At 48.1% G+C, this 15,595-nt stretch overlaps 1 protein-coding gene across 9 annotated transcripts in view; it reads right to left on the bottom strand.

Moving 5' to 3' along the window:
- LOC123755416 (uncharacterized) overlaps positions 1–15,595 on the bottom strand; it is a 152,529-nt gene that overhangs the window by 56,260 nt on the left and 80,674 nt on the right. For 2 of the 9 annotated variants that reach the window (XM_045738053.2, XM_045738055.2), the window contains exon 2: positions 9,798–9,857. The exons of 5 other annotated variants lie outside the window; for them this stretch is intronic. In XM_045738053.2, coding sequence (XP_045594009.1) covers positions 9,798–9,857 — 60 coding nt within the window. Of the gene's footprint in view, positions 1–9,797; positions 9,862–15,595 lie in introns of those variants that run through there. 2 more of the 9 variants (XM_045738054.2, XM_045738060.2) reach the window with 2 other exon arrangements.

Here is a 15,595-nt window from a genome sequence, read left to right as displayed (position 1 = left end):
TATGGCCTGTGAACTGGTGGAATGAGTTATACAGAGACACGATAGTTGAACCAGCTCAACCAATCATATCTAGGTGAGTACATCTAGGTGAGCAGGAAGCTGGGAGAGGCAGGAGGCACTCCTACACCTGCAGGAGAGAGGAAGGAGGCAGGAGGCACTCCTACACCTGCCGCGACCAATCACGAAGCCTGGCCCTCCTCCGCTCGATGGTGCCTCTTGCTTAAGGTGTCAATATCTGCCGAAGGGGCCCTGCTGGAGGTGCTGCCGACAACCCGTCTATAGTGTGACGGGTGACGCTGTGACGGGTGACGCTGTGACGGGTGACGGTGTGTGACAGTGGTGTGACGGGTGACGCTGTGTGACAGTGGTGTGACGGTGTGTGACAGTGTTTACATGTTTGAGGAAAGATGTATAGGGTTCGAGAGTGGACACTCAGGTGTTTGGTCATTTCTGGCGCTGGTTCAAGGGTCAGAAACAATCTTAATTATAGTCATTAGTGTAGGGGAAGCCATGGAATTTTTCCACCCCTTCCACTCATGATGGGAGAGGGGGTTGTGGGCCACCGTTCACCCTGAACTCCCCATCCATGCCCAGTCCAACCACTTGGGCTGGATGGTAGAGCGACGGTCTTGCTTCAAGCAGGTCGGCGTTCAGTCCCCGACCGTCCAAGTGGTTAGTCACCATTCCTTTTCCCCCGTCCCATCCCAAATCTTTATCCTGACCCCTTTCAAGTGGTATATAGGCTAATGTCTTGGCACTTTATCCCTGATAATTCCCATCTCATACCTGCCACCTCTGGCTCACCTCTTGCTTTCTCACCTGGCTTGGTCTCACCTGTAAAGACAAAAAAAAAGCATTTAGCATTGTGGAGGTGACAATGGTGAGGCTATTGAAGTGGAAAGGTGGGGGTTAGGGGGTGGGTGAAGGGGGGAGAGAGGTGGGGGTGTCTGTGCGTGCCTCCGTTACTCCGTCAGCTAGTATCTGTCTGTCAGTCAGTCTATCAGTCTGTCTATCTGGCTATTTGTTTGTTTCTGTCTGGCTGTACCGTAAGGAAGTATAGTTCCTATAACCTCTTTCCAATTACCGGTTAATTACAACAACGGGTTCCTTGCTTCCAGTTCCTCTACTGGAAGCCTGGCTTGGAGTATACCTGGGGTATACCTGGAGTGGGTTCCGAGAGTCCTCCACCTCTCGCAGCCTGGTCTGTGGCCCTCACACTCACACTCTCCTCAGACTGTTTCTTGAGGTTCCTTCATTGATCTCTCCTGCTCAAGCGATCCCCTGGCCACGCTTACCATGGGGGGAGCCTCTCCTTCCTCCTCCACAACACCAGTGACGCTCCAGTCCTCATGATGTGAGGACCAGTGACGTATCTACCAGTGACGTATCTACCTGTGACGTATCTACCTGTGGCGTATCTACCAGTGCCGTATCTACCTGTGGCGTATCTACCAGTGACGTATCTACCAGTGGCACGCTTGCTCTAGACACCAACAGACACAACGGAACTAGAGCACAGCTTAACACACAACGCATCAGTGACCTTTCAATAAAAAGTTCACCTGTGTAAATTACATTGCATACCGGAGCTCCGCCCAGGAAGCGTTTGACCTACATAACACCTCTTTAGCCTTTGCTGCGGTGCTGTGACCTTAGGTGCACCTCTCCGGGGGTTGATTACATTAAGACACCAGCCTCCGGAACCCGGTTAAAGCTGACGATATTATCCAGCGTTGATGTGGTACACGGGCACACCAACTAACAGTCAGATAGATCACACACACTCAAATCCTGATAATGATTGTAGTGGCTACACTATAAGTGTGTGTAGAGAGAGAGAGAGAGAGAGAGAGAGAGAGAGAGAGAGAGAGAGAGAGAGAGAGAGAAAGAGAGAAAGAGAGAAAGAGAGAAAGAGACAGACAGACAGACAGACAGACAGACAGACAAACTGCTCTATAACACCTCACTAAGACGTCTCAATCCCCCAATTCACCCAAACCTGAGGTTTCACTCCCCCCGCAAGCTGCCCACTGAAGCTTAACCCCCACCAACAGGGGTTTAGCTCTCTCCTAACCCCACCCCCCTCACCCACACCAACTCTGGAACTTCCCCCCCCCCTCCCCACACCGGCCCAAGGCCTCGACCCCCGCACGACCGAAAGGTGTCCAGAAACTAACCACCCTGTAATACCACGCAAAAAAGATTATCAGGAAAAGCGGACACAGTTACCAGTGAGGGAGGGGGGGGGCGGTGCAACCCGTTCTCGCACTTTCTATCTTCAGTCAATATTGACTTAATAAATACGTGCATATGTGACATACTAATTTATTGTGAATATTTTAGTTTACCTTGAAAAGCTTCATAGAAAACACCGACCTTACCTAACCTTCTTAGTATGTTAAGATAAGCATCTTATTGCTTCATAATTACAATTATTACTTAACCTATACCTATAATAGGTTAAGTAATAGTACCTAGCTGGGTAAATAAGTACCTAGCTGGGTAAATAAGTACCTAGCTGGGCAAATAAGTACCTAGCTGGGTAAATAAGTACCTAGCTGGGTAAATAAGTACCTAGCTGGGTAAATAAGTACCTAGCTGGGTAAATAAGTACCTAGCTGGGTAAATAAGTACCCAGACGGTGCATTATAAGCACCATAGCGGGACATAAACACCAGCCTGGCCACAATGGGCGAGCATAAGGGTGTGTATATATGGGAAGGAACAGCCAGGCCAACACACTCCCGCCCTTCTCCACCCCCAGAACACGCTTACAAGAGCGCCACCCGCGGCCCTCACCTCCACACTTACCCTCTTGTTGGTGGTCGTTGACTTTTAAACGTGGTCGTAGATGGCTAAAGTGGTCGTGCATGATGGTGGTGGTCGTATTTGACCACAGGCGAAACAGCAGATGGTCACAGGTGATAGTTAGTGATCGTTAGGTATAGATGGTCACATATGATAGCAAACAGCCATAGGTGGCTGACGGAGTCATCGCCTGCCAAGCCTAATATTCTACCCATATATAGCATATCCTACGCTAGCCACCCTATAAGCCAATAAGTGAAGCCATACGAGATGGGAAAGTTCTGTAGTGGAACAACCACAGCAAAGGGTCGTCATGTACACTGTCAGGCGCCAGACAGTGTACGAACAAGATCACACCATTCTCACACACAACCAGACTCTCAGCACAAAGATCCTGACCAACAACACCGAAATAATGGCAAAAAACAAAGACAACGGGAGATTAGACATAGCCAAAGTCCTGCATATCAAACACTCTCATCCAACTATCAACAGCCAGCTGACACTTAGATATGAACTTCCAGTTTACACAGCCTTTACTGCTTCTGCCAACCATGGAAATTGAAATTGAAATAAGTTTATTGATGTAAAATACACACAAATACACCATGGAAAAGCAAAGGGAACTATCAGGAAAGCGCCAAGACACTTCGACTATATAGCGCTGGGACGGGGTCAGGATAAAGATTTGGGATGGGACGGGGGGAAGGCCTAACCACTTGGACGGTCGGGGATTGAACGCCGACCTCCATAAAGCGAGACCGTCGGTCTACCGTCCAGCTCAAGTGGTTGGACATCAACTAAGGAGAATGCAGAGCAAGATCACCCCGGTCTCCTCAACAGGAAAATCACCTCATCTCTTCATAATTGTTAGGAATATACACTGCTGTCTCAGCCCATATGTAATGAATTTCGCCTCTTCCTCCGAAGATGCTAATGTGTACATTAGCAAAATGCACTATTAAATGACACGCGTCAGGCCCATCAGAAGTTTAAAATGAACTTTGAGGAGTAAATTTGTCATCTTTCTTCTTAAATCATGAACATAAGAATATGGAGAAGATTCATGCCAGAAACATGGACTTCACCCTTCCCGCCATATCCAGTAACACAAGCTCACAAGAACGACTACTTACAAAATATAAATATGTTATATTTCATCAAGTTTTGTTCATCATACAAACAGCAAGAAAAAGCAGACGTAGAGAGATCCATGGTAAAGCAACAACAACAACCGCAATACACTTATTCAGTTAATATCATATTAACAGTTTGCAGGGAGACACGTCCGTCTGGGGGGCAGTTCATTAACGGAGGTGACGACCCTTACACCCCAGACAGGTCATGACCGTCCACAATTGACAACGTTATGTTATTACGATTATGGACAACCTCGCAGCGATTTAGAACTCTAAAATTGTTTAATATTTACAAACTAAACAATTAAGATTGAATAAAGATGTGAATGTTTCGTAAGTGGGCACTTTAGTACCTGATGTATCCTGGACCTGTGATTGATGTGGAATAAGACTTGACAGTTTCTTCAAATGATCTCGTCCCCACCACTTGAACTGGTTGGCACAGCGACAGCTACCTCGCTTCTTGCAGGTCGGCGTTCGATCCCCGATAGTTCAAGTGGTATGACAACGTCCCTTTCCATCGTCCTCATATCCCAGTTCCTTGGCCTCATATCCCAGTTCCTTGGCCTCATATCCCAGCTCCTTGTTCTCATATCCCTTCCAAGTGCTATACAGTCGAACTGACTTAGTACTTTCTCCTGATAATAACCTTACAATGATCAGTCTTATATACCAGCTGACTCTTGTAGTATGACCTTCCGTGTCGTGGAGAGCAAGTGGTCCACGACCCGCATTCACGAAGCAGTTACGCAAGTACTTACGAACCTGTACATCTTTCCTCAATCTTTGACAGCTTTGGTTACATTTATTATTAAACAGTTTACAAGCTTCCAGAAGTACTCCACCTCCTCGTGGTCGACCTCCGGGACACCTCTCCTCCTCCAACAAGTATCACCCTCCCCCCCCGGCTGCCCCTTCACCCCCACCCTCCATAATGTCAATAAACCCCACTAACAAGAGGCTGATAGCTGGTTATTACGACCATCAAACACACCACGGAACATCACTACCCTTCATAACCTCCAGTAATGATGAATACATCTTATATATAAATATATATATATATATATATATATATATATATATATATATATATATATATATATATATATATATATATATATATATAACTGAAAACTCCACACCCCAGAGGTATATATTATGTATGTGTGTGTGTGTGTGTGTGTGTGTGTGTTTTAGAGAAATATTTGTAGTACACAAGAGAAAAATACACTGGTTAGAAAGGCGGGGTTCAAGAGCTAATAGCTTGATTCTGAAGGCACAAATAGTAAATAAAAATAGTAAACACACACACACACACACACACACACACACACACACACACACACACACACACACACACACACACACACACACACTCAACAACAACAACAACAAATGTTCGCTAATGGCCTAGAGACGTAATGACGAGACACTTGCTGTTGCAGCTGTGGTTACAATAACCTCAACTACGCCGTTACTCACACCACACTTGCCGCAAAACGCATTTGGCCAGCAAACCGAGTGTACCCTTTACTTTATATCACATATAGCTTTTATCTGTATAAACAAAATCTGCATTTTGGAACACGCTGCTGCTTCTCAAGAACACTTAACTCTTTATATAAGTGTTGGTGTGTAATTTAACTCCATCTAGTTGATTACTCTTAATGCCAATGCTTATTATTATTCAATAATTCTTATTTCTGATTACATTGGAGAGTATGGGTTTTATTTTCAGGTATGGGTCCTCTTCTTGAGATTTGTAACCCCATATATATGCCAGTGGCGGGTGGTATATGCCAGTGGCAGGTGGTATATGCCAGTGCCAGGTGGTATATGCCAGTGCCAGGTGGTATATGCCAGTGCCAGGTGGTATATGCCAGTGGCAGGTGGTATATGCCAGTGGCAGGTGGTATATGCCAGTGGCGGGTGGTATATGTCAGTGGCAGGTGGTATATGCCAGTGGCAGGTGGTATATGCCAGTGCCAGGTGGTATATGCCAGTGTCAGGTGGCTCTCTGCCCCCCCCCCCCCCTGGTCTCAAGCACTGCTGATCATTACCGTGGGTCGTCAGGAGTGACTTAACTAGCTAGTTGCTTACAGTCTCAGGGTTGTGTTCGTGCGCGGCTTTGTGTGCGTGCGCATGATTAATTTGGCGGGAAACTCCTGACTCAGGCGAGAGAACTGCCGCGCCTCAAGGCATCCTTCTGTCCTAACTAGTGCGTTATTTTTATATATTAAGTCATTATTTGTTACTAGTGCGTTATTTTTATATATTAAGTCATTATTTGTTATTATTATTATTATTATTATTATTATTATATTTCTTTATATCAAATTTTTTTAGTTAAAAGTAGCCCTTGAGGGTTAGGAGTGGAGGCACTAACAAAAGAACAGCGCACAGGAGAAGAGTAGAATAGGCAACAGTTAAGAAAAGAGCAGAATAGGCAACAGTTAATAAAAGAACATGACTGGGCGAGGCGACTACCGGTCTAGACGTAGACAATGAACACTCACACCTCATACAACCGAGAACCTAGGGCCAGGTCAACTAGGGCCAGGTCAACTAGGGGCCAGGTCAACTAGGGCCAGGTCAACTAGGGGCCAGGTCAACTAGCGCCAGGTCAACTAGGGCCAGGTCAACTAGGGGCCAGGTCAACTAGGGGCAGGTCAACTAGGGCCAGGTCAACTAGGGGCAGGTCAACTAGGGCCAGGTCAACTAGGGGCAGGTCAACTAGGGCCAGGTCAACTAGGGGCCAGGTCAACTAGGGGCCAGGTCAACTAGGGCCAGGTCAACTAGGGCCAGGTCAACTAGGGGCAGGTCAACTAGGGGCAGGTCAACTAGGGGCAGGTCAACTAGGGCCAGGTCAAATGTGTAGGCGTTGATGATGCTGTCAGTTTTGTCGAGGCCTGGCTAGTCCCCTGGAGATTCGTATTCTACATCAAAGGACACCGGACGTATTTAAGAGAAAACTGGATAGTTTTCTTCAAGAAGTGCTAGAGCAAGCGAGCTTGTAGTGGATACAGCTCGGATGGATAGTGGATAGCCTATTGGATTAAACACTCACAAGTCAAGCCTTGCCCCGGGTCGGGCTTGGGGAGTTGAACTCCCAGAACCCCATCAAGGTAAGGTATGAAATAGTCATGGTTGTATAGAAGATAAAGTTTAGCGTGAGGACACAGAGAGAGTGTGGGGTGTGAATGAGTGTGTGGTGTGGCGAGTGCTCAAGCCTCGGGAAACTGGAAATACCATGAGCCTCAGGTGGAGTGCAGGGCCAAACTGTACAAACATGGACTGGCAAGTTACATTTGACGCTAAGACAACACGGAAGATGGCGGTGAGCAGAGAGCACGGTGTCACAAGAGGGGTTTGTGTGAGGACGACTACAAGTAACCTGTAGTTCTTGACCATCATCCCGGGCTCAACGACCAGTCTGCCACGGCTGAAGAACCATGTGACTCACCTGTACTTTACCTGTCTTTAGTGCCGAGAGTTCTTTTACTCCTCTGGCCGGTCTGGGGGCCAGGCTTGCCTTGTTTATGTTTATGAAACAGTTCATGACCTCGGAAGGACTACGAGGTTGTTTATAACAATAATAACTTTGGACTGTGAAGTCCTCAAGCTCGTAAACTGTTTAATAAATGTAAACATAGCCGCCACGATCGGTAAAAAGATAAAAATGTTTCGTAAGTGGTTGCATAAGGGCTTGATGAGCACTTAGCGAGCATCTTAAGCCGCATCTCAGATGTGAACCACTCCACTGATGTCACAAGTTACTTCAAACCTTCAACATACATCAGTCACTACCCCCCATCCCCCCACAACCTGACCTCACAACAAGTTGTGCCCGCCGCGCAGGGCGACTGGTCCGAGCCTCGACCCCTACTGGCCTGTCATCACAGGCAAAACCCTCCAACACGGGAGAAATCTCGTTGCCCTTATTCTTACCATCATGGTCAAGTTCTTAAAGGTTGATCAGCAGGTCCCACTCCACGACAACCACTACAACACGAGAGTGAGTGAGTGAGTGAGTGTAGGAGCATCATGGGCCCACAGGAGGAGGAGCCGGGGGGCCCAGACAGGAGTGTACTGGACGTGGGTCACTAGTGAGCTAAGACTGGCCCGGTCACCTCCCGCCTTATAAGGTGGTGCACCTGTATGGTGCATGGGGGGGGGGAAACCTCAACACCTGTCTACTCTAACGTTATCTTCACCATTACAATACTCTTCACAATACCTCGGTGATATATTCACTATCACCAGCACTATAATCTTCACTATCATCATACTATCACCAAAACGACAATCTTCACCATACTATCATAAGCACAATAATCTACACTATCAAAAGCATAATAATCTTCACCATCACCACCACGATAATCCTCACTATCACCAGCAAGAATAATTCAGTAGGTGGCTAGTCCCTCATTTGTTTTATTAAGAGTCCATGTTGAGTTTTCTCTTATTGCCTTATACGGCTAAATCAGTTTGGCTGCCTGCCTGCCTGCGGGTCTGCCTGCCTGCCTGCCGGCCTGCCTGCCGGCCTGCCTGCCGGCCTGCCTGCCTGCCTGCCTGCCTGCCTGCCTGCCTGCCTGCCTGCCTGCCTGCCTGCCTGCTGGCCTGCCTGCCGGCCTGTCCTGCCTGCCTGCCGGCCTGCCTGCCAGCCTGCCAGCCTGCCAGCCTGCCTGCCTGCCTGCCGGCCTGCCTGCCAGCCTGCCTGCCTGCCTGCCTGCCTGCCTGCCTGCCGGCCTGCCTGCCGGCCTGCCTGCCGGCCTGCCTGCCGGCCTGCCTGCCTGCCGGCCTGCCTGCCGGCCTGCCTGCCTGCCGGCCTGCCTGCCGACCTGTCCTGCCTGCCTTCCGGCCTGCCTGCCGGCCTGCCTGCCGGCCTGCCTGCCGGCCTGCCTGCCGGCCTGTCCTGCCTGCCGGCCTGTCCTGCCTGCCTGCCTGCCTGCCTGCCTGCCTGCCTGCCTGCCTGCCTGCCTGCCTGCCTGCCTGCCTGCCGGCCTGCCTGCCGGCCTGCCTGCCTACCTCTCTTCTAGGTCACCCATAATATGAAGATAACCTACTATTAACCAATAACCCAGGTGGCGTGTTGATGATAGGTCAACATGAAAGAATCATCATGACCAGTTGACGACCCAGTCGTGCAACCGGGTCAGGCAATGTCGTGTTAAGGTCAAAGGTCAGCCCCGTCACCAACAGGTCATGAAGAATTAAAATCATCACTACTATATCGCGAACACTGATGCTGGGCACCGAGGACTTTGAGTCGCTCAGGGTCGTCGACAAGTTGGGAAAACTTATGGTGAATTATTACACAAAGTACCTTTTTATTAATAATTTATCTGGTGGCGTAATAACTGAGGTCACTGGCTTCGTAACACCAAGGTGACCTTATACCTTGAGGTATTCTACTCCTCACTGGGTTCTATTCTGCATTTCCTTCCATACCTTTCGCTCCAGTATGTTGTTATTCTATCATGGAAATTTGGGACCTGACCCTCCAGTATCTTCCATGTATATATTATTTGATACCTTTCTCGTCTCCTTTCCGGAGAGTACATCTTGAGAGCTTTGAGACGGTCCCAATAATTTAGATATTTTATGGTGTCTATGAGTGCCGTATATGTGTTCTCTGTATTCCCTCTAATTCAGAGATTTCTCCCGCTCTGAAGAGGGAACTTTGCCTTTCCCCATCATACTGTGACGTCATAAGCAAGGCATAATTCAATGTGACGTCAAAAGATGTCACGTCTTTTGTGACATCAGAAAAGACGTGACGTCACGTCACAGGTAGACTTAAGTAGACCCAGGTAGACCAATTACACCTCATCTGCATCATACCTGAGTGGGTAGAGGTAGACTAAAGTAGACCCAAGTAGACCAAACACATCTCAGCCACATCTACCTGCCAAGAAAACAAGTATTAAATTACTTCCCTGATTTCCCCTACAGGAAATTAAATATTTTATAAGCAATATATATTACGTAAAAATAATCGTAATTTATATTACTACATCACAATGCCACAACACAGCTCAATTTAACTAAAACTTTTATCGTAGATGACTTACCACAACATCAAATTGAATCCTCCTGAAAAATTAAATCCAAGGAAGGATAGTCTCATCACTTCAAACCAATATATAAATCACTATGACATGGTCTAAATCACCATGACGTGGGGATTCAAGACCATATTATTGTATTGCTTATAACCACGTGGTGGTGTAGTGGTCTAGGGCGTGTGCTTGGGAGTACGAAGTGTGCAGGTTCGACAAGTACCAAGTGTGCAGGGGTGCTCCTACTGATTTTCTGAAAGCAGATGTTTTTTCTAGTACACAAAAGAAACGTTGTTCATTAGTTAGTAACTACAGATTAGAGCCACTGCTTCCATTTACTGGTGATTGATGGATTGATAAAGGTTAAGCCACTCAAGAGGTGGGCACGGGTAATTTATTGGCAAAATTCTTGAGACAATTCTTTTACCATTACCGGCTGTGTGGACGATAATATGAATTTTAGAAAAGGCGTTCTGCAGCTGATCTCTTGCCAGTCTGGTCTCCACTAAGTGGCATCAGTCACTGCAAGACTCCAGGATCAGCTGTGTTGTCGAACATTGCAGGCACCTTATCTTACCTTGAGGTTACCTTGAGGTGCTTCCGGGGCTTAGCGTCCCCGCGGCCCGGTCGTCGACCAGGCCTCCTGGTTCCCGGTGTACCTTAGATAACAACAGTGAAGGATATTGATAATCGGATGGCATACAAATGAGGGGCAAGAACCTAGTGTTTATTGATGCAGACGACTTATTGGGAATGACGATTGTATTTATAATGAAAAGACGTCCTGGAGCATACCTTCTTGATAGGAGGGGGCGGGGGGGGGGTGTAAAACCTTATATGAGGCACAAGTTCTCTCCCATCTTGAGTATGCACTATTCTTCTGCTCTGTCTGCCCCTTCATTTATCATAATTTCTTACATGGTGGAGAACCACGTGAAGTTTATCTCTTGTCTTGACCAATTCTGGTTAGACTAGCCAATACATCAGTGAGAAATTATCTCGACTTCAACATCGGAGAGATGTTGGTGGATTTAATATTATATATAAGTGCTACATTCTCAAGGTTCGCCACCTGGCCCAACTTTGCCGACGGCCAAAAGTTGGCACGTGTAACACAAGGCGCTCAGCCATCAAATGAATACTGACAATGGCTTTCCCCGAAACAGCACTCCATCAGCAATCATTCATTCCTTGGGCGACTCGCATCTGGAACGTGTTCCCTCAACATTTTGTATGAAATCAAGTTAACTAACTACATGAAGGCTCTGGCACACAGTTGGCGACTGGCTCAGCCTCTTCCTTACAAGATGGTTACTTAGCATTACATATCGTTTACTTCTTATAGATACAAATAATTAGCTCGTCAATAAACGAGTTTCTAGGGCGAGGCTTCAGATGAGCTGATGTATGATAATGGTCCCTGCTTGTAGCTTCACTAGGATCATCACTGACGTTCCTAACGAGTCCCAGACTTGGTTTAACAAGAGAGCAATAGCCGGGGCAGTTAATGAAGACTGGGGAATTTCATTACCCACAATACCCCGCCTTGTGACTCAATAACTTAATTATCACCCAAGTTAATCTCAGAGTGTAATATATACGCCTCGCTCTAGATTAGGTTAATGTTGCAACTGTTCTAATTTTAAACGGTAATAGCAAGTCTTGAGTGAATGTGTCAGTGTCTTAAAAGTGTATAGCGAGATGTAGTGAGAGTGTTCACTTACCGTTGAACACTTAAGTGAGAGAACACTTCGTTGAGAGAACACTTCCTCTTTATTATTTAGCGTCGTCACGCAGCGTCAATCATTCCAATAGCTTGTGTGATGCATAACCCAAAGTCCACTACGGGCTCACCATAGCCCGTGCTACTTGCAACTTTTGGTTCCCAGTAGCTGAATCTAAAACAACAAACAACCCACGAGACTGGATGAATGAAGGCACTTAGTGGCCTAGTAAACTGTAGCCATGACTGTACTCTCCCTCCGTCATGCGGGAGAGTATAATCTCTCCCTCCTGTGAGAGTAAACATGACACTCCGTCATTCTTCAACACCCGGCATTAGTCCTCCACCACCATTGGTCTGCGTCACCACCATTGGTCTGCGTCACCACCATTGGTCTGCGTCACCACCATTGGTCTGCGTCACTACCATTGGTTTGCGTCACCACCATTGGTCTGCGTCACCACCATTGGTCTGCGTCACCACCATTGGTCTGCGTCACCACCATTGGTCTGCGTCACCACCATTGGTCTGCGTCACCACCATTGGTCTGCGTCACTACCATTGGTCTGCGTCACCACCATTGGTCTGCGTCACCACCATTGGCCTGCGTCACCACCATTGGTCTGCGTCACCACCACTGGCCTGCGTCACCACCATTGGTCTGCGTCACCACCATTGGTCTGCGTCACCACCATTGGTCTGCGTCACCGCCATAACAACCGTCGTCACTCTGGCAACATCTGGCCGCCACGTCGCAGGATGCCAGATAAACATCGTAAAATTTTTACCTCTCTCAACGCTTCCCTCAGAATGTTCTGTTATATCTCTCTCCTGTCGATGAGGCTGGAGTGCCAATCATCGTGTCAGTGCCTGCACCTGTCAATCACTCTACTCCAGAGTGCCACGGTCCTTCGCACCTTACCTTGTGGTGGTTCCGAGAATCAACGTCCTGGCGGCTCGGTCTCCGTCCAGGCCTCTTGGTTGGTGGTGTGGTCAACCAGGTTGCTGAAGGCAGCTGCTCGCAGCCTTACATGTAAATCACAGTCCGGTTGATCAGGTATCTTTTGAAGGTGTTTAACACCACTTAGTTATCCTTCATGTGTAGAGGGAGTGTTGACCAGTTTCTTGGTCTTAAAAGAGTAGAAGTGTCTCGTTGCAAACCTCTTGCACCTCTGCTCTTCAATGGGGGGTTACCTCTACGATCTATATTGATTGTCAGCACTTCCACCATTTGTGGTGTTGAGCAGCTCAGTAGAGATGAGTGTGTATTTGATGCACAGGCTGACCCCATCTTGACGTTATCTTGAGATGATTTCGGGGCTTTTAGTGTCCCCGAGGCCCGGTCCTCGACCAGGCCTCCACCCCCCAGGAAGCAGCCCGTGACAGCTGACTAACTCCCAGGTACCTATTTTACTGCTAGGTAACAGAGGCATAGGGTGAAAGAAACTCTGCCCATTGTTTCTCGCCGGCGCCGGGATCGAACCCAGGACCACAGGATCACGTGTCCAGCGTGCTGTCCGCTCGGCCGACCGGCTCCCAGAGTCCCATGCTGTAGCCTGTGCTTCCCGCCGCACGTACTCCGCTATCCATAGTTTACTATCATAGTAATCCTTTGTGTGAGTTTCAGTTACGGCTGCAACACTACACCTGCTTCGTCTAGGAGGCCAGGTATCAAGTGATCTTTGTTTTGCATGTTTTTATTCCATGAACGTTTACAAATGTGAATGGTGTTATCGTATTTGTGGAAGCTGTGGATATTTTAGTTGGTGTTAACATCTGTTTCATAATACCATTCTTTTGGTTTAACTTTCCTTGATCCTTTTTTATGAAAAGCTGGCCAGTCTCTGTCATACCATTCTGTCTTATTTAGTCAACTCTTACAACGGAAGACGACTGCAGGACGTCATGAGTAATTACGGTACTTTGGGAACCCTTTTTCATTCATTTTGGAATTCACGTGAGGCATGACATTAGCTGGAGTTTTTAATTATTGTAACTCATCTATGGAAAATAGTATGGGGGGGGGAGGGGGGGGGATGAGGAGAGGTGGCCACATGACACAACCTTCGTCAGGTCTCCATCTAGACAACACCTCTGGTCAAATCTCGTGCGATTGAAGCAGTTTAAATTCCACACGCAAGCTCCGCCCTTTACAGGCAAGACTCCTCGGAAGTGTTTATCTTTACACGCACGCTCCTAGGCATGACAGCAGCTGTGCACGCACGCCTACACGCACACGCAGCGCCTCACGCACGCCTACACGTGCACGCAGCGCCTCACGCACGCCTACACGCACACGCAGTGCCTCACGCACGCCTACACGTGCACGCAGTGCCTCACGCACGCCTACACGCACACGCAGTGCCTCACGCACGCCTACACGTGCACGCAGCGCCACACACGCACTCCACTCAACAGACAAGGTTGGAGCCGGAGGTGTGTACAAGCTGGGTCACCCCAAGAGAGCCTCACTGTACACTCCGAGCCTCACTGTACACTCTCCCAGCCTCACTGTACACTCTCCCAGCCTCACTGTACACTCTCCCAGCCTCACTGTACAGAATGAACAACAACTACTTCCAAAATATTGCACTATAACTTGACCGCGATTCCTCATTAATTTTTTGCAACCACTTACGAAACCTCTACATCTTTCCCTAATCATGGTGCTTTCTTTATAGTTATTAAACAATTTACGAACTTCAACATTCACAACCCAAAGATATTAATGTTGTAAACAACCTCGTAGTGCTTCGGGGCTCATTACCCCTCGAATAAATGTAAACAAAGTCGCCATGATGGGCGAAAGATGTACAGGTTTCACAAGTGGTTGGGTAGATGCTTGATGAAGCGTGGCCCTGGGGAGGGAGGCCACGAGTGCCAGGCACCCAGCGTCACTCCCCCCCCCCCCTCCCACAAGTGACGCAACCCACACATACCATGACGCACGAATTCGTTTTTTTTTTACGTTCCCCTCAGAAAGTCACTCAACTCTGTCCAACGCGTAATCTACTCTCCGAGAATGGCTAGTGGTGCGTCTATATATATATATACTGAGGGATCCGTGCCCCCCAGTGACGTAATACCGCCCAACACCACCTGCGTCACAGCCTGCTGCGTCGCGGTGACGCTGCCTGCCTCTTGCGTCACACTACACTCCATGGGACTGACTGTATGATTAAAGTTATGAATCAGGTCAAAGTCAGAACAATGTGTTGTTGGCTTCAAGAGGACACCATCATGATCCATTTTCATCGGCATGTAGTTTCTGAATTGAGAAGGAACATGCAATAGCAATACCTGTATGACCCCAGGAAATACAGCATGCACGAGGACACGGAGGAATGCAAGTTTCTGTAAGACTCTCACTATCACTGTAACCAGCGCCTCGCTGATAACCTCACACTCACACCTGCTGGTAAATACACACAAGACACAGTTGACAGTCATACAATGACTGTCACACTCACGTTGTCTGTCATGCTGTTACTTTGTTCTCCTGACACCACATCCCCTCCCACCCCACACCTGCCTCTCACCCACACCTGCCTCCCACCCCACACCTGCCTCTCACCCACACCTGCCTCCCACCCCACACCTGCCTCTCACCCACACCTGCCTCCCACCCCACACCTGCCTCTCACCCACACCTGCCTCTCACCCCACACCTGCCTCTCACCCATGTCTCTCTTCCTCCAACATACGAATATGGCCAACAATGACGTATGACTGTACTTCTCTCTCTATATATTTGCATCTTGTCGAATTTTTAACGACCCCTGCCTGAACGACCCCTGCCTGAACGACCCCTGCCTGAACGACCCCTGCCTGAACGACCCCTGCCTGAACGACCCCTG

The sequence above is a fragment of the Procambarus clarkii genome, chromosome 20 (assembly GCF_040958095.1).
Source record: "Procambarus clarkii isolate CNS0578487 chromosome 20, FALCON_Pclarkii_2.0, whole genome shotgun sequence".
In the NCBI taxonomy this organism is placed as follows: Eukaryota; Metazoa; Arthropoda; class Malacostraca; order Decapoda; family Cambaridae; genus Procambarus; species Procambarus clarkii.
The sequence above is the reverse complement of the archived record's forward strand: the minus strand, read 5'-3'. Positions and strand labels throughout refer to the sequence as shown.